General features: G+C 43.3%; 1 protein-coding gene and 1 long non-coding RNA gene across 3 annotated transcripts in view; one reads left to right on the top strand and one right to left on the bottom strand.

The window, feature by feature from the left end:
• The window catches only part of SIK2 (salt inducible kinase 2), a 127,293-nt gene that overhangs the window by 6,809 nt on the left and 102,196 nt on the right, over nt 1-18,288 (bottom strand). For both annotated transcript variants that reach the window (XM_023208208.3, XM_023208207.3), the window contains 3 exons: nt 16,893-17,113; nt 14,536-14,688; nt 7,295-7,459 (listed from right to left, as the gene is read on the bottom strand). In XM_023208208.3, coding sequence (XP_023063976.1) covers nt 7,295-7,459; nt 14,536-14,688; nt 16,893-17,113 — 539 coding nt within the window. The remainder of the gene's footprint in view (nt 1-7,294; nt 7,460-14,535; nt 14,689-16,892; nt 17,114-18,288) is intronic.
• LOC111540122 lies at nt 6,597-17,958 on the top strand. The gene is made up of 4 exons (XR_002730894.1): nt 6,597-6,629; nt 11,780-11,840; nt 15,873-16,059; nt 17,912-17,958. It is a non-coding gene; the product is annotated as an uncharacterized LOC111540122 (long non-coding RNA).

The raw sequence follows: 18,288 nt of genomic DNA, 5'->3' as shown, positions 1-18,288 counted from the left end.
TTTTTTTTTTGAGATGGAGTCTCGCTCTGTCACCCAGGCTGGAGTGCTGTGGCCGGATCTCAGCTCACTGCAAGCTCCACCTCCCAGGTTCACGCCATTCTCCTGCCTCAGCCTCCCGGGTAGCTGGGACTACAGGCGCCGCCACCTCGCCCGGCTAGTTTTTTGTAGTTTTTTTTTTTTTTTTTTTTTAGTAGAGATGGGGTTTCACCGTGTTAGCCAGGATGGTCTCGATCTCCTGACCTCGTGATCCGCCCGTCTCGGCCTCCCAAAGTGCTGGGATTACAGGCTTGAGCTACCGCGCCTGGCCCACCTTTTCAACCATAAACATACTGGAAGGTTTTAGGAAGACTTTTATGTTCATAATTTAAGTACCTGCCCGTCTGATCTAGTCTTTAATTGGTTCTATGTGCCTGAGGAATGGAAAGTAAGAATTCTATATAGACAGACTGATACCACAAAACGGATTGAAAAAAGATTCAAATGGCAGACAGCCAAAGCCTTCCATTGTAGAACAACAAATGGCTCACTGGCCCAAAATTTCAGCAGAGGCTAATAAGCCCCAGGGCAATGAATTCTGTCTCCTCCAGCAACATATACGTTATAGATGGTTCCTATCCCACAGGGGTGAGCGCGGCACGGCTCCCTGCAAGCACTGGTCCTTCCCATGCAGTCGCCACGCAAACCGCCTAATGGCAGGCAGAACAGCATACCGGCGGCAGGGTGGGAGTGGGGGTGGTTTGTGGTTGCAAGTTCTGGCTGGAAAGGCCCCTGTGAGGAGGTAATTATTTACCTCATTACCTTAACTATTCCCCTGTGGAAATCAATCTATTTTCTCCTATGACTAGCTGTTCAGGAACAGCCAGTAATAAGACGCTTCGTTCTGAGCAGTACTTTCACCTGGAAAACACTGGGTATAGCTGCTGTTTCCTTTGGAAGCAGGAGAAGCTCATGTATGTGAGAGGTGGCGTGGGGTTTCCCTTTGCCAGACACACAGGAAACTTTACTCTTACGGCAGCCAATCTGAAGGCGCGGCGAGGCCCTTTATTTGGAGAAGGAGACTCGGGTGACTCAGATCTTTGTTTGCTGCAGGGAGGGGAAGGTTATTCCATAAAATCCATTCTGGGCTATAGCCCTCACTCGCGTAAGGTGGCTAATGCATTACAGGGTTTTAAAGTGATGAGTGGTCATTTAAGAGGAAGAGTGGCAAATGCTTCCTTTCCACATTGGCCAACCTTCCCCATGGCAACAGAAAGCAAAACTCTGAAACCTGGCCAGCAACTCTTATTCTCTCCTTGGTCCTTCCCCAGATAAACTTTCCTTTCTGACTAAACTTAATAGTTTCCTTGCAAGAAAGAATGGCTGTTTGAGAACTTATATTCATACCTCTAAGCTCCTTAACTCTCTACTAACACAATTTTCTAAAACTAGCCAAGAATGGTTTAGAAATGAATAAGGCAACAGAGAAAAGAAGATCATTAAGTAATTATCTATTGAGCATCCTTATACTTACGGCCTCCGTCAAAAGACATTTCTTATAGGATAAGCCACACAAGTAGGCTCTTTTTTTTTTCTTCTTCAGTTTTTAAGTTCCAGGGTCCATGTGCAGGATGTGCCGGTTTGTTATGTGGTAAACGTGTGCCATGTGGTTTGCTGCACCTATCAACCCATCACCTAGGTATTAAGCCCAGCATGCACCAGCTATTCTTCCTGATGCTCTCCCTCTCCCTACCCCCCTAATAGGTCCCAGTGTGTGGTGTTCCCCTCATGTGTCCATTCTACTCCTACGTATAAGTGAGAACATGTGGTGTTTGGTTTTCTGTTCAGCTGAGGATAATGGCTTCCAGCTCCACTCATGTCCCTGCAAAGGACATGTTCTCATTCCTTTCTATGGTTGATAGTATTGGTGTACATGTACCACATTTTCTTTATCCAGTCTATCACTGATGGGCATTTGGGTTGATTCCATGTCTTTGCTGTTGTGAATAGTGCTGCAACAAACAGACTGGTGCATGTATCTTTATAATAGAATGATTTATATTCCTTTAGGTATATACCCAGTAATGGGATTGCTGGGTCAAATGGTATTTCTGCTTCTAGATCCTTGAGGAATCGCCACATTGTCTTCCACGATGGCTGAACTAATTTACACCCCCATCAACAGTGTAAAAGTGTCCCTTTCTCTCCACAACCAGGCCAGTATCTGTTGTTCCTAACTTTTTAATAATTGCCATTCTGCCTGGCATGAGACAGTATCTCATTGAGGGTCTGATTTGCATTTCTCTAATGATCAGTGATGTTGAGCTTTTTTTCATGTTTGTTGGCTGCATGAGTGTCTTCTTTTCAGAAGTGTCTGTTCTTGTCCTCTGCCCACTTTTTAATGGTTTTTTTTTTCTTGTAAATTTGTTTAAGTTCCTTATAGACTGGATATTAGATCTTTGTCAGATGGATAGATTGCAAAAATGTTCTCTCATTCTGTGGGTTGTCTGTTTAGTGTTTCTTTTCATGCAGGTTCTTTTTTTATCCTTAATATTTTTACTGAGTCACACAAAATACCTGGCAGTACCCCTGAATTTATGGTTTTACGTAAATTGTCAGTTTATACATTTATTTTCTCATCTAGACTACAAGAGGAATTATGTCTTTTATTACAAAATATTTGCTGAGTTCAATTTTATCCTAGGACAGCTAGAAAACAATGACTTGATTTTTCACTGATTTGATTTTTCTTTTTCTTTTCTCTTTTTCTGGTGAGACAGTCTCACTCTGTCGCCGAGGCTGGAGCGCAGTGGTGCAATCTCGGCTCACTGCAACCTCCAACTTGCGGGTTCAAGCGATTCTCCTGCCTCAGCCTCCTGAGTAGCTGGGATTACAGGTATGCACCACCATGCCTGGTTAATTTTTGTATTTTTAGTAGAGCTGGGGTTTTGCCATGTTAGCCAGGCTTTTCTTAAACTCTTGACCTCAGGTGATCCACCCAGCCTCCCAAAGTGCTGGGATTACAGGCATGAGCCACTGCACCTGGCCAGGTATATATCATTTTCAGAACTTGTATGTACTACCTTTGTCATAAAAAAAGTTATTAAAAATGTAAGTAGACATGAAACACCTCCACTATATCTGCATTTTCAGGGTTTACCCTCACAGTTTCCTTCCGCTATCCAGCTATGAAGGGGGTAATTTGGAAAATCCTTTTATTACAGTTCAAATAAAAATGCTAAAAATGGGCTGGGCATGGTGGCTCATGCCTGTAATCCCAGTACTTTGGAAGGGCAACATGAGCAGGTCACCTGAGGTCAGGAGTTCGAGACCAGCTTGGCCAACATGGCAAAACCCCATGACTACTAAAAGTACAAAACTTAGCTGGGCATGGTGATGGGCGCCTGCAGTCCCAGCTACTCAGGAGTCTGAGGCAAGAGAATCGCCTGAACCTGGGGGGTGGAGGTTGCAGTAAGATGAGATCGCGCTACTGCACTCCAGCCTGGTTGACAAGAGTGATATTCCGTCTCAAAAAAAAAAAGCTAAAAATGACTCAAGTGTATGTGTATATGTGTGTATAAAAAAATTCCTAGGCCTGGCGCGGTGGCTCAAGCCTGTAATCCCAGCACTTTGGGAGGCCGAGGCGGGTGGATCACGAGGTCAGGAGATCAAGACCATCCTGGCTAACATGGTGAAATCCCGTCTCTACTAAAAATACAAAAAACTATCCGGGCGTGGTGGCGGGCACCTGTAGTCCCAGCTACTCGGAGGCTGAGGCGGGAGAATGGCATGAACCCGGGAGGCGGAGCTTGCAGTGAGCCGAGATCGCGCCACTGCACTCCAGCCTGGGCAACACAGCAAGACTCCGTCTCAAAAAAATTAAAAAAAAAAAAAATTCCTTATTAAAAAGAGATACTCAAAGGAGATTTATTCTACAGGGTTTATGCATCTGCCCTCCCATATGGCCCCCCCCATGTCACCTGTGGATCTCAGTTCCTGTTTGGAGCACCTGATCCAACCATTCTTATCTAGAGCTGGGCGACTATCTCAGAAAGGCAGTGTTTTTTTGAAGCTGCAAATCTGAGTTTCCATTCAGACTCCCTAAGGGATTTTACTGAGAGTTTTAAGCACTGAAGATTTCTGGGAGGGAGGGAGAGCTGAAGTCTCTTTGAGATGCACAATACCTGTCCCCAGTTGAGAGGAGACATGGAAGTATCAATACATGCAGCTATGAAGCATCAATCAGAAAACAACAAATGGGTGTTACAGTAAATTCACACGAGGCAGTCTCAATAAAAAGGGAACCGTGTCTCCAACAGTTTTTCTGTGTGTGTGTGCACTTACTTATGGGCCCCAAGAAAGAGGTCCTAGGGAGGGAAGAGGGACAAGCATTTTCACTGACATAAATAAAATGGTCCACAAAGAAGCCCGGAGGATGTCTATGGCCTGGCTGAGTGCCACCGTGGCACTGTCAGTGTAGGTGGCCAGCTCCAGCGTGGCACTGCTCTTCCTACAAATGCGAATATACCATCTAGCTCCTGTCTATATCTTCTGCAAAATCATTCATTTCCTGCCTGTTTCCTGGTTACAGTAACAATCACAAGCTTTAAAAATAGCTTGCCCTACATAATACAGCAGTCAGTGCCCGAGCTGTGTTTTAGGCCTGATGCCCTCACACACAAGCCTTGAGTCAACTGCATTTTAATTCTTTTGAGGGAATTACATCTTTAAAATAAATGAATGACGCTGCCTTAATTGATGTTGAAGTTTCTGAGTGGGTCTATAGTAGCAACCGCAGGCAGAGAAGAAAGACGGCCCCCAGGCAGTGGACTCGTCCTCAGGGGCCCAGACACTAAATCCTTTTGGTCAGCAGCTCAGCTCAACACCGGCTCGTGGCAGCCTTGCACTGAGCTGCCTGCTGTGGGTTACGCTTGTCTGAACTCATGGTCGGCCTTCTTGAATCTGCCCTGCCTTTAGTTCCCCATTTCTGAAAATGGCTCTCACCCTCCATCTAGGCTCAAAATCTTGTTATTGGTTTGTTCTTCTCCCTAGACCTTAATATTCTATCAATTTTATCTGCACCGTCTCATTTCTACTGTCTCCTCCCCTCCAGGTTCATGGTCACTATCGTCGCCTCCCTCCTGGACACGGGCTCTAACCTGTCTTCCTGGTCACGTTTCTCCCCTGCACCGGGGCACACAGCGATATGCACGCTAACTTTCTGATGTGCAACACGGATCCTAGAGCTTCCTCGCTCAAATATCTTCAGCGGTTTCCTACTCCCCGAACAATTGTGCCTTCAGTTGTTTCAACTGATACCAGAACCTATCCCCATATTGAAAGTACTTGCTTAGGGGAAACATCTAAATTTCTTGGCTTGCCATTCAACGCTAACCGCCTCCGTCTTTATTTCACACAGCTTCCCTGCATGTGCCCTTTTCCTCAGACCATCTGAACCCCTCTCTACGGAGATGGACTTAGGCTTCCCTAGTGCTTGCTTTTTCCAGTCTTGCCTCTACGGTAGACATCACCCCCACCCCCGGTTTCCAGCCACCTGTCTGGGGTCTACCCACCTCTCAATCCCCAGTTCTGATCATTAAACTGGACCTTCCTGATCAAACAGCTAAAAGCAACTCCCTGCCTCTTTCTAGTCTCGTTCTGATTTATGCCTCCTTCAGGGACCGATCATATTTTATCTTTTTATTTATTTATTTTTTTTTTGAGGTGCAGTCTAGCACTGTCACCTGGGCTGGCGTGCAATGGCACAATCTTGGCTCACTGCAACCTCCACCTCCTGGGTTCAAGCAGTTATCTTGCCTCAGCCTCCTGTGTAGCTAGGATCACAGGTGCCCGCAACCTCGCCCAGCTAATTTTTGTATTTTTAGTAGAGACGGAGTTTCGTCATGTTGGCCACGCTGGTCTTGAACTCCGGATCTCATGATCCGTCCACCTCGGCCTCCCAAAGAGCTGAGGTTACAGGCGTAAGCCACCGTGCCTGGCCCATATTTTATCTTTTATCAATTTACTCAGCACCTGGCACGCCATCTTTTAGTATGTATAATGTTTCTTCTGCTAGACTATAGTGAACGCTGACAGACAGAGTTCATGTCTCACTCATCTTTTTATTACCTAAAGGGGCTAAAAATACAGGAAACCAATATTTATTGAGTATCTATAATCTGTCCCAAACCTCACACACATTATCTCAATTAATCATCATAATAGTATCATAAAGTTGGTGTTCTCATTTTATGCAAGAGAAAACTGAGGTTCAAAGAGTTCTGTTATGCAGCCCAAGTTCACACTAAGAGGAGGTCTATTTTGAACATGCTCCAAGACCTATGTTATATATGACACTCTCCTACCCATTATTATGATCTTCTGTACATTGCTTATGCTAAGTACATATAATACACACTGGAAGTTAAAGAAACATCCATGAATGAGAAAAGCTGTCATCTTCCGTATCCTAAATGCCAACTTCATTCCACACACTAACTTCTATTTTTATTAATTAAGTTTTTGAGATGGAGTCTCACTCTGTCACCCAGGCTGGAGTGTGGTGCTGCGATCTCGGCTCACTCACTGCAAACTCGGCCTCCCGGGCTCAAGCCATTCCCGTGCCTCAGCCTCCTGAGTAGCTTGGATTACAGGTATGTGCCACCACGTCTGGCTAATTTTTTGTATTTTAGTAGAGATGGAGTTTCACCATGTTGCCCAAGGTGCTCTGGAACTCCGGAGCTCCAGCAATCTGCCCGCCTTGGCCTCCCAAAGTGCTGGGATTATAGGCTTGAGCCACCACGCCTGGCCCAGCACACTAACTTTTAAACATTTCCAAACTGGACAAAACAACATGTATAACTGATCACAAAAGATGGCCCATCGTTCTGTACCTGAGGTACCCTATGCAGAAGAGCGGCAATAGCAATCAAATAAAGCCCAATTAGGCATGAAAGTTAATTTTTTTGTTTTCAGCATTAATTTGTTAGGGAAAAAAAAAACAAATCAAAAATACTCCCAAACACTTGTGAGAGATCTGGAAACTTGAAGAGAGAAGGAATTACTGAAGGAGGGAGAAAGATGAGGAGGACTTTTCAGAAGTCCACGAGGTCTGACAAATTATGTAATGGTCATAATGATAAAACACTGACAAGAGTAGAGCCTGGACACTGTTCTTAGGTTTTTCTCCACAAAAGCATCACTCCTGAGTGACTTAAGGAAATGATAACGTTCAATAAAGCCAAAGTAAAACACTTGTGGACCAAACTGGAACCTCTCACCACACTGCCAGTTCTGAGACTCTCAAACACAGCCGTACCTTTGGAGTGTCCACACACTCTTCTTCCATGAATGCAGCTTCTGCCTGACAGCCAGATGCTGGAAATGAAAAGGCCTCCACGTTGGATGCCTGGGACAGGAGGGCAGATCGCAGCAGCCTCATGTTCGGTGAATGCATGGTCACTGGGAGCCCTACAGTCTGTGCCTGTAAATATGGCAAGAACAGACAGTTTGGGAACATGAATACCTTCTCTATAAATACACAAAGTTCTAAGAATAAAATAATTCTTCTTGTGGCAATTAAAGACTGAATATTTATTTATTGGAAACTCCAGAAAGACTTGGTGAAATATGCGTATGGTGCAGGCAGTGGTCTGAAGCAGACTCAGCAATGAGTTCCTCTGAGAAAGGCCGCACAGAATTTCATTTCTGCCTCATGAGGGGATGCTTGGCTTTCACACAGGTGACAAGAAAGCTAGCTTTTGTGAGGAATCAAGAATGTTCCTCATTTCAATTCAACATATTTGTCTCTTTCTTTAAATATAATACCCAGACAGATAAAGAATAGAAAAATCCTAGGAGCTCAAAATTAAACCAGGGACAGATATATACACACCCACAAGTAACTACAACACAAGGGACAGTGGAGTCAGTGCTGTGTCTCTGTCTGCCCTACCCACCTTTTTGGTGTAGGTGAGATGGTACGTATTTATTGGTAAGGGTGTATGCGAAGAGGAAGAAAGAGAAGCAGCAGTCACGTGGGGTGACAGGAACATCTTCCTTCCTTCAAGGAGATGCACAGCCTGGACTCAGCCTGCTGGCCCAGTGGAAGGAGAGGCGTTTACTGCAAGCTATGTTTTTGAAGTCAACCCACTATAGAAAGCTCCTGATGGTTTGAAGTCTGTTCTCATGTCTCTTTTGTTAACTACTCTAGGGAAACAAGCATTACAAATGCTTCTTTTAAAAAATCATTTAAGGCCGGGCGCAGTGGCTCATGCCTGTAATCCCAGCACTTTGGGAGGCTGAGGCAGGCAGATCATGAGGTCAGGAGATTGAGACCATCCTGGCTAACACGGTGAAACCCCGTCTCTACTAAAAATACAACAACAACAAAAAAATTAGCCGGGCGTGGTGACGGGCGCCTGTAGTCCCAGCTATTCAGGAGGCTGAGGCAGGAGAATGGCGTGAACCCGGGAGGCGGAGCTTGCAGTGAGCCGAGATCGCGCCACTGCACTCCAGCCTGGGCAACAGAGCGAGACTCTGTCTCAAAAACAAAAAAAAAAAGAAAAAAAAAGGAAAAGGAAAAAAAATCATTTAAAAGAGAATCTTTCCTTATGACAATTGGCAAAGATTGATTTTAAAGATGAAGCTGCTGAATGATCCTTTCATCACCATCCCTTCAAAACTACCAGAATTTATTAGATGTGTTTTAAATATAACAGGCACTGCACCACATCTGAGAAAACAATCATCATACTAGACCATGAAAGGCAGAAGGATGGCCTATATTTTTCCAGCTATAGTTATTTCAAGGGCTATAGGATGGTGAATTTTAAATTTAGACAAATCAAAGGGACAAATGGTATGAGATTCTAGCTTCTCGTCTCCCGAGACCTGAGTTTGATTTCTGGCTCCATCACCTACAAATTGTGTGACCTTAATCAGATTTCCTAACTTCTCTGAAACTTATCTTCAACTGTGAGAGCACAATGCCAACTTCTCAGTGAAGTCAGGACTGTAAAAGGTAACATGCAATGTCCTTAACTCAGTAACATTAATTCCTCCTTTCCCCTTCTTCCTAAAGCCTCCGAATGATCACAAGAATGTAAGAATTAGACTGTAAAATGAATGCAGTCTCGTTCTCAAATACTAACAGTTCCCAGTTAGAATCTCGGATTGATGATTTTCAAGGATGGGGGCGTATGTTAGAAATATACTTTATATTTGAATATACTCTGAATATATTTTCAACATACTTTATATTTGGTATATTTCAATATTAATATCATTGGCTATACTGTATAAGATAAAGAATAAAGTAGCATTAGCAAAGTGTCAGAATGTTCTGGATGCCCCAAAACAAACAAACAAATACACAACTGCACACCATTCAGAATGTGATAAAGAGATAGATTTCCTTGTATTATCACTCCTCAAGCTTATATTCTGTGCCACTTCTGAGGTTAAACAACTTTTTCCTTTCAAATATGAGGCATTTAAATTATCTAGCTACTATGTAAAATTTTTATCTAGTCACTATGTAAAATTTACACTCCCCACTAAAGTATATTTGCTACATTCTTCTTACCCCCATCATTAGCTTTTCAATCAAAGGATAAAACTGAAGAATTGATTTCTACTTCCCAGCTTTATTAGACTGCTCCTTCTCTATGAAGGTAGTCTAAATTATTAGGGCGAAGCATGACCGAGGGTGCCGTATGGAAATGAGATGCCCATGCGCTATGACCCGTTGCTCCGTCCCTGACTCTCACTAGCTTGGACGCTTTAAATGGCCAGACGGTGCTGTGCCAGACCAAGCGTAGCACATTGTCCTTGACAGCATTCACATCCGACCTGGACTACTACAACTGACTGTGAACTCGGTTAGAGGAATAACGGATAGGATCAAGGAATAACGCTTTTTGTTGTGACAATCACTTCCTAGGAAATATGGTGGGTTTTAGGAGTCTTATGATCATTGAGGGGACTAAAGGAGTCTTTTTGGAACAACAGAGGGTATAAATATACAAACAGCATGCGCAGCATTGCACAGTTGATTAGCAAATATTAAATAAATAGATGGTCAATTAATAACCCAAGAAGCAGATATTATCAAGATATTCTTTAAGAGTGTCAATACTCAATCATTATGCCCAACTAATTGTGATCACTCTTTAGACCACATGTTTATTGCTTTTAATCTCTCCTTTGGACTTTGTGCTTTCCAGAACCATTAAAATGCAAATAATGTTCTTCCCTATGGGAAACTCGTTACTATTCCAATAGGCAAATATTTGTTATGACCTGAATTGTGTCCTGACAAAATTCGCAAGTTGAACCCCTCACCACTAATGTGGCTGTATCTGGAGACAGGGCCTTGAGGAAGGTAATTAAGGTTAAATGAGGTCCAAAGGGTGGGGCTCTGATCCCACACAGCAGGTGTCCTTATAAGAGGAGGGAGAGACACCGGAGATCTTTCTCTCCACACTTGCGCAGAGAAAAAAAGTCAGTGAAAAGACAGCTAGCTACAAGCCAAGAAGACAGGCCTCTCCAGATAGCAACCCTCATGGCACCCTCATCCTGATTTCCAGCCTCCCGAACTGTGAGAAAATAATTTCCGTTGTTTAAGCCACTAGGTCTGCGGTATTTTGTTATGGCAGCCCTAGCTAACAGGCACAACCTGTTGTGAAGGGCAACCTCTAAACAGTAATTAAAGAATTGGAGGTGATTGTTTTACTCTTGTTTGTTTACAGCTGATGGAAACTTGCAGTGGAAAGACTGTTAAAAACGAGTGGTTACGCCAGGTGTGGTGGCTCACTAATTGTGTGACCTTCATCAGGTCCTGCAATCCCAACACTTTGGGAGGCCATGTTAGGAGGATTACTTGAGCCTAGGAATTTGAGACCAGCCTAGGCAACATAGCAAGACCCTATCTCTACAAAAGATTAAAAAAATAATTAGCTGGGCGTGGTGGCATGCACTTGTGGTTCCAGCTGCTTGGGAAGCTGAGGTGGGAGAATCGCCTGAGCCCAGGAGGTTGAGGCTAAAGTGAGCTGTGACTGCCACTGTGCTCTGGCCTTGGTGACACAGCAAGACCCCATCTCAAAAACAAAACCTCCCCTAAAACCCCACCAAAACTAGTGGTTAGAATGTATGAGAAAAAGACAAGACATATTTTTTCTAAATAGTCTGAACTCAATTAGATCTAATACTTTCTGCATGTTATACAGCAAACATAAGCACTCCAAATCTAAGATGGGAATCCCACTGTTGTCTAAATAATAATAATGGGTACTTTATTTCTTTATGTTTTACTTTTTGGGACAGAGCCTCACTGTGTCGCCCAGACTGGAATGCAGTGGTGTGATCTCGGCTCACTGCAACCTCTGTCTACTGGGTTCAAGTGATTTTCCTGCCTCAGCCTCCCGCATAGCTGGGATTATAGGCGTGCACCACCATAACTGGCTAATTTTTGTATTTTTAGTAGAGATGGCGTTTCACCATGTTGCCCAGGCTGGTCTCAAACGCCTGGGCTCAAGTGAACTGCCCGCCTCAGCCTCCCAAAGCGCTGGGATTACGGGCGTGAGCAACCATGCAAGGCCATAATGGGTATTTTGTAACTAGGCTATGAACTTCTTAAGGGGAGCGACTGTTTCCAGGGTACTTCTGAAGCCACAGTGGCTAGGACTGTGCCTGGCACGTAAGTGCTCTATTGGTTGAACTACACTTCTAGTACAGGTTAACCAGTTGTATCTTGGTAGCAATCTAATGAAGTATGTATTGCTGTTCCCATTCTGTATTTAAGGGCACAGGAGCTCAGAGACACTGACTCGCTTGAAGTCACTCAGCTTGGTGTGGAACCTGAGGTATGCATGATTTCATGGCTCACGTTATCTTTGTATTGACTGGATCATGTTGTTTCCTCAATTTCTTGCTGCTATATCAAGAAACAAGTGATTTACCACTTCTTTAAAAAAAAATTAGAACATCAAGGAATTAAAGTGAGAAGGCTTTACTAAAACTTTAGGCATATTTATATCCATAAAAACAGAAATCTATTTTTTAACAAGTTCAACACTAAAACTCAAAATGTGAAATCTCTGAGAGGAGGGGCCTGTTGCTCAGCATCCAGAAGGCTCTCAGGCAAGCATGTGAATAAGCACTGAAGACTCCATTTGAAGTAGAAGCATTTTGGTTACACTAAGTAGGTTCCATTGAGACTTGGGTCAATGCATAAAGGACACAGAGTACTTGGTAATTAAAAAATCATTGAACATAAGAAGTCATGTTATGCATCTGAACCCTAAGCCAAATTAAATATAATTTGAGATATGCTGGGGAATTTGCTCATAGTCTAGACATGAAAGGATATCGTGTACAATAACATATGCACGTGCTCAGGAACAACTGTTTATATAACCCCTCACCACTCCTTCACTTGCGTAATGTTTAAGAAGAATAAAGAGACTTGGCAGGGAAAGCCTGCTGGTCCTGGGGGCTTTCCAGCTTCCTATCCTTTTGTCTAGTGGCATTTGCAAGAAGGAAGGGGTTCCACTACATCTTAAGTGTTTTTCATTTTATCTCCTTCTTTCTGTCTTGAAAGCAACACCATTCAACTTTGAAGATTTCCAAGTGCTCAAAGATACTCTAACTCAAGTATCTGGAACTATATTGGTACATTATTTTACTCACATCTGCTATCAATACTCACTTTTTTTTTTTTTTTTTTTGAGACAGAGTCTCACTCTGTCACCCAGGCTGGAGTGCAGTGGCGGGATCTCGGCTCACTGCAACCTCCGCCTCCCAGGTTCTAGTGATTCTCCTGCCTCCGCCTCCTGAGTAGCTGGGACTATAAGAGCGCACTGCCACGCCCGGCTAATTTTTAGATTTTTAGTAGAGACGGGGTTTCACCATGTTGGCCAGGATGGTCTTGATCTCCTGACCTTGTGATCCACCTGCCTTGGCGTCTCAAAGTGCTGGGATTACAGGCGTAAGCCACCGCGCCCAGCCAATACTCTTATTTTATATATAAAGTATGTATAACAAAATACACCACTTACCTACTAAAATCAAGAAGACTTAATTTCCTTTTTTAAAACATACTCTGTAGATGCCAATGCAAAATTTTATTATAATCCTGTAAATTTTGTAAAACTGCCAAAGAAATACAAAGTCAAAACTCTTCTGCCTTTATTTTTATTTTGAATAAAGGCAGTTACTCACAGAAGTGGACAGGAAAGTCAATGGAGCATACTAACCAACCATTCATCTCAACCTCTACATGGACAATTCCCAAATTTCTAGCCCCAGCCTCTCTCCTCGGATCAAGATCCACATCTTCCTCATGAGCAACTGAGTTAATGCTACCCCTATTTTCTCAGGCTCTGGCTCAAGAACAGAGTTATCTCTAAGTCATGTTGTCCCTTCCTCCCCAATATTTATTTATTACTTTATATAACAAGCATTTACATAGCACTTACTATGTGCCAGGCATATAGTATTTCACAAACATTAGCTGTTTCACAGATATTAACTAATTTAATTGTCATAGCATTCTATTATTATCCCCATTACACACTTGGGAAACCAAGGCACAAAAAGACCTTAAGAAACTTAAAATGTCACATAGCAGGAAGTAGTAGAATTTGGGATTTGCTCCAGGTGCTTCTAACCACCACGCTGAGCTGCATCTCTGAACCATTGCTAACTTCATACAGAGTCTACCTCTGAAATGGTTCTTATACTTGCCCCTTCTTTTCTGCTTCCAACAGTGCCATATTTAAGCCTTCGGTATTTCTCGTCTCTACTGTAACACTCTCCTAACTGCTCTCTCCAAATTTCTTCTTTTCTCTACCTGACACATCCTTCATAATGCTACCAGATTAATTAGCCTAAAGCATGGATAGAATTATATCACTTCTCAGCTTAGCGGCCTTCAGTAGGTCCTTGTTGCTTACTGAATTGTAAGTAAACTCTTTACCTTGGCATTCAAAACTCTTCACAATAATGCCTCAGCTCACCACTCACCAAGTCCTCTCCATCTGTGAAGATGTGTCTTACACGCTGTTTCCCCTGTTCAGATGTGCCCCTCTCTCCCCTGTCCCTGGCTCTGCTACAGCACTCATCTTTCCCTATTTTGAATGATGGTTGTTTACGATCTTGTCTTATTTCACTTCTATAGTGTGATGTCTCTGAGGGCAATGACTGTAGTTTATATATCCTACCCCCAACAGTGCCTAAGAATAGAAGCTCGCACATGGTAAATCTGTAATAAAAATTTGTTATATGGAATTGAATGTGAAAGCTAGTGACAGTAATTCTCAACATTGTGAATGACGAAAAAGAGAAACACCTCTTTTAAAAAACTGCTTGAAATAAAGTTAACCCTTAAAAATGAGAAAGTGCTAAAACATTTGAGAATCTAGTGAATGGCAGGCAGAAACTCTACAGAAAAACAGAGTGTAGAGGGTGAAATCCTAACCCTGTGTATAAGATGAAAAATCTGTCGAACATGTGAACAGGCACATGCACAGATAAGACTCTCAGCTAAGGGGGCATTACCTTGGCAACTGTTTGCTCAGCAATGGTGCTAGGCCGACGCTGGCGGCCGTCAAGTCTCTGCTCCACTGGGAAACTGCTCCTATGTGATTTCAGGCGCTCCACCAACAAGAAATAAATGGCAGCAAAGTGGTTATAGCTCTTGTTCTGCAAAGACTGAAAGAAAAAACAAGTGGTAAAGGCAAAGAGCTGTAAAGACCAATGCAATGATTTATACATGCCTAAAAAAAAGTGGAAAGAAACTGTGTGCTCTTAAAAACAGAGTGAAAAACAAAGTGTGTCTCAAAATGAAAGATGCTCCAAAATTAAGACTGGAAGGCGCAGCAGTCATTTGGGGCCGGGCGCGGTGGCTCAAGCCTGTAATCCCAGCACTTTGGGAGGCCGAGACGGGTGGATCACGAGGTCAGGAGTTCGAGACCATCCTGGCTAACACGGTGAAACCCCGTCTCTACTAAAAATACAAAAAACTAGCCGGGCGAGGTGGCGGGCGCCTGTAGTCCCAGCTATTCGGGAGGCTGAGGCAGGAGAATGGCGTAAACCCGGGAGGCAGAGCTTGCAGTGAGCTGAGATCAGGCCACTGCACTCCAGCCCGGGTGACAGAGCGAGACTCTGTCTCAAAAAAAAAAAAAAAAAAAGACTGGAAGGCAGAAAACTTCAAGTCTCTAGTATTAATTATATAACGGATGATCCCTTTAAATGGGTTGACCAGCTCCCCCCCCCGTCTTTTTTTTTCTTTTGAGACGGAGTCTCGCTCTGTCGCCCAGGCTGGAGGCAGTGGCCAGATCTCAGCTCACTGCAAGCTCCGCCTCCCAGGTTTACGCCATTCTCCTGCCTCAGCCTCCCGAGTAGCTGGGACTATAGGTGCCCGCCACCTCGCCCGGCTAGATTTTTGTATTTTTTAGTAGAGATGGGGTTTCACCATGTTAGCCAGGATGGTCTTGATCTCCTGACCTTGTGATCCACCCATCTCGGCCTCCCAAAGTGCTGGGATTACAGGCTTGAGCCACCGTGACCAGCCCTTTTACATGAACGACATCCATTTATTTTTCTCCAGTCAGAGAAAATGCCATCATTGTCTCATGTAGACATTCCCCAATGCTGCCACATGGCCCCATCTCATAGCTGTAACGGCGGTGTAAGGTCAGTTAGCAACCTGAGCCCGAGGCTCTAATTCCATGGCTTCGACACAAATCTGAACCATTGAAAACTCTGAAGTGAATGGTTAAAGTATGTGGAGAACTTTCTGATGATTATTTTGGGCTGGAGAAGGGCATCTGGATGCTAAATTGAGAGACACTATGTCTCCGTTCTTAGGTAATTTTTTCCTCTTATTTTTGCAGTCCCACCCTCTTAAAACCTTGAAAATAAAGTTGCTTCCCAAATGTTCACATCTCCAGCCTGCCAGCTTTCCCAGATACTGAGGGAACAGAGAAACAACTGCTCCTTTGGCTTCTAACTCCACCTGACAGTCGGCATGGGTGCTGTGCAGGGCACCAGGATGCAGAGCCGTCTCAGCAAAAATCACAGGTCAGTGGAATCGCACGCCCAGCTACCACTCTGGATGCACTTCAGGGACAAGTACAGAAAAACATCCCTGAGCGCACAGTGAGCAAAGCAGGAGAGTCAGTTTGGTTTCACTTATGGCTACGTGGCGGGGGAAAGGCAGTACTTCATGGAGCCTTGGTCTTTCACAGCAAACAAGGCGGCATTTGATATTCTTGTTATGTTTCTTCCTCAAGAGCACTGTTTGCTTTTTTACTATTGTAGAAGCATTAGAAATACGTATATCCTATAAGTATGCTAACTATTTGAGGACAGAAATAAAAGCCAAGAGGAATTTTCCAGGTTCATGACCCTTCACAGTTCTATGACCCCTAAATACTTCCAAATCAGGAGCCCACCTGTTTTTGCCTTCTTAGTTTCTCCAGTTCACAATCTAAATTCCCTGGCTTTCTTAAACCTGATACCTACCCTTCTTGTTTCCTGCTTGGCCCTTTGCCTATCTGCACATTTATGTTCCATACAAACTAAATACCTATGTAAAACTTCATGTTTCATCTTGGAAGCAACTTCCTACCTTGTATTTGTTAAGCTTCCATCTTTGCCTTTTCTGACTCTTTTATAAATGCCTCCTCTCGAATGTTTTGGCAGATGGGGCAAAAAAAGGAATTTAAGATGCTGAATAAAAGTAAATACAAATAGAGTCTGATGTCATCAATAGGGAACACTGAAGAGTACGCCCAGGCGCTGCGGATACATGTGCTAAAAGACCAGGATGACAGGTGTTGAGTACGACAGTTCAAGTAGCTAAGTGCAGTAGAACCCTGAAATCCCTTTAGTCAAATCTCTGATTACTTTACCTCAATGGTTTTCTGCTGATCTATTCCAAGGCTGTGCATCAGTCGCAGAACCTGCTCATTAAACTCCCCGATGGATGGCTCATTTTCTTGCTCTTGTGGATACAGAACAGGTCTCTGGACAGGAACTTCTATGAGCATCCATTTATGCTCCTTGATTTGAGCTATGGTTAGCCGTTTGGATGGGTCTAGGACCAACATCCTTCGAATAAGGTGCTCGCAATCTATAGAAAACACAATGTTACAAAAGTCACATAAATCACCTTGCACTTCAGGGTTATTTGCTTGGCTCGTGACTTTGTACAAGGGTGTTAATCTTTGTATCCTCTACTGGAAAGTCAAAGGTCAAATGAATAAATGAATACATGCAGGCTACTTATATTTGTCAAGTTAACGTGGTAAACAAATACCTAAGAAAAACAGGAGGGTGTAGGTCTATCAGATTCTGGGCTAAATGAAACTTTCCATTGAACTTCGCAACTGAAAATATCTAGAAACAGACTTTGATTTCCACTAAAGAAAATAAATAAGCCTCATTCCTAGAACAAGCAGACAGTAAATCGATCCTCAGTCATATCTAATGCTGATATACTAAGGCTATGTAAGCGAGGCAAAGAGCTCTCCAATGGGCTGCTGCTCTCCTCCACATCACTGTAGTGAGAAAAGTGTATGTAAAATATTACTTACTTCTGACTACACCAAGAAAACTGCACTGCTGCAACTTTGAGCACTAGCATATTCTCTGAGCTGACATGATGCTCTTCACTCACACATAAGCTAACCTCCTGTCACTATATGCCAGGCGCTGTGCTAAGTGCTTTACATAGATTATGCTTATTAACTATTATTATTATTATTGGAGACAGGGTCTCATTCTTGGTCAGGGTGCCCAGGATGGAGTGTAGTAATGCAGTCACAGCTCACTGCAAGCAATCCTCCTGCCTCAGCTTCCTGAGTAGCTAGGACTACAGGTGCATGTCACCACAACAGGCTAATTGAAAATAATTTTTTTTTTTTTGTAGAGACAGGGTCTTGCAATATTGTCCAGGCTGGTCTCCAACTCCTGGCCTTAAGAGATCCTCCTGCCTTTGCCTCCCAAACCACTGGAATTACAGGTATAAACCACCATACCTAATTGACAGATTAATTTAATTAAACCTTACAACACCCATGGGGTAGGAGCTATTGCTATTTCCATTTTATAGATGGGGATATTGAAGCAGAGAGAGAGGAGATAAAACTTGTGAAAGTCATATGGCCAGTAACCGGTGGACTCAGGATTAAAATCAGGCAGTATGGTAGTCTGGCTTCACAGTCCATGCTCTTAACTACAAAGAGTATTATTTCTACTGTTAGTAGAAAGAAAAAAGTTAAGAATGATTTTATCAAAATGAAACTA

This window comes from Piliocolobus tephrosceles, chromosome 13 (assembly GCF_002776525.5).
Source record: "Piliocolobus tephrosceles isolate RC106 chromosome 13, ASM277652v3, whole genome shotgun sequence".
NCBI classification, from domain to species: Eukaryota; Metazoa; Chordata; class Mammalia; order Primates; family Cercopithecidae; genus Piliocolobus; species Piliocolobus tephrosceles.
This window is presented reverse-complemented; position numbering and strand designations above follow the sequence as displayed.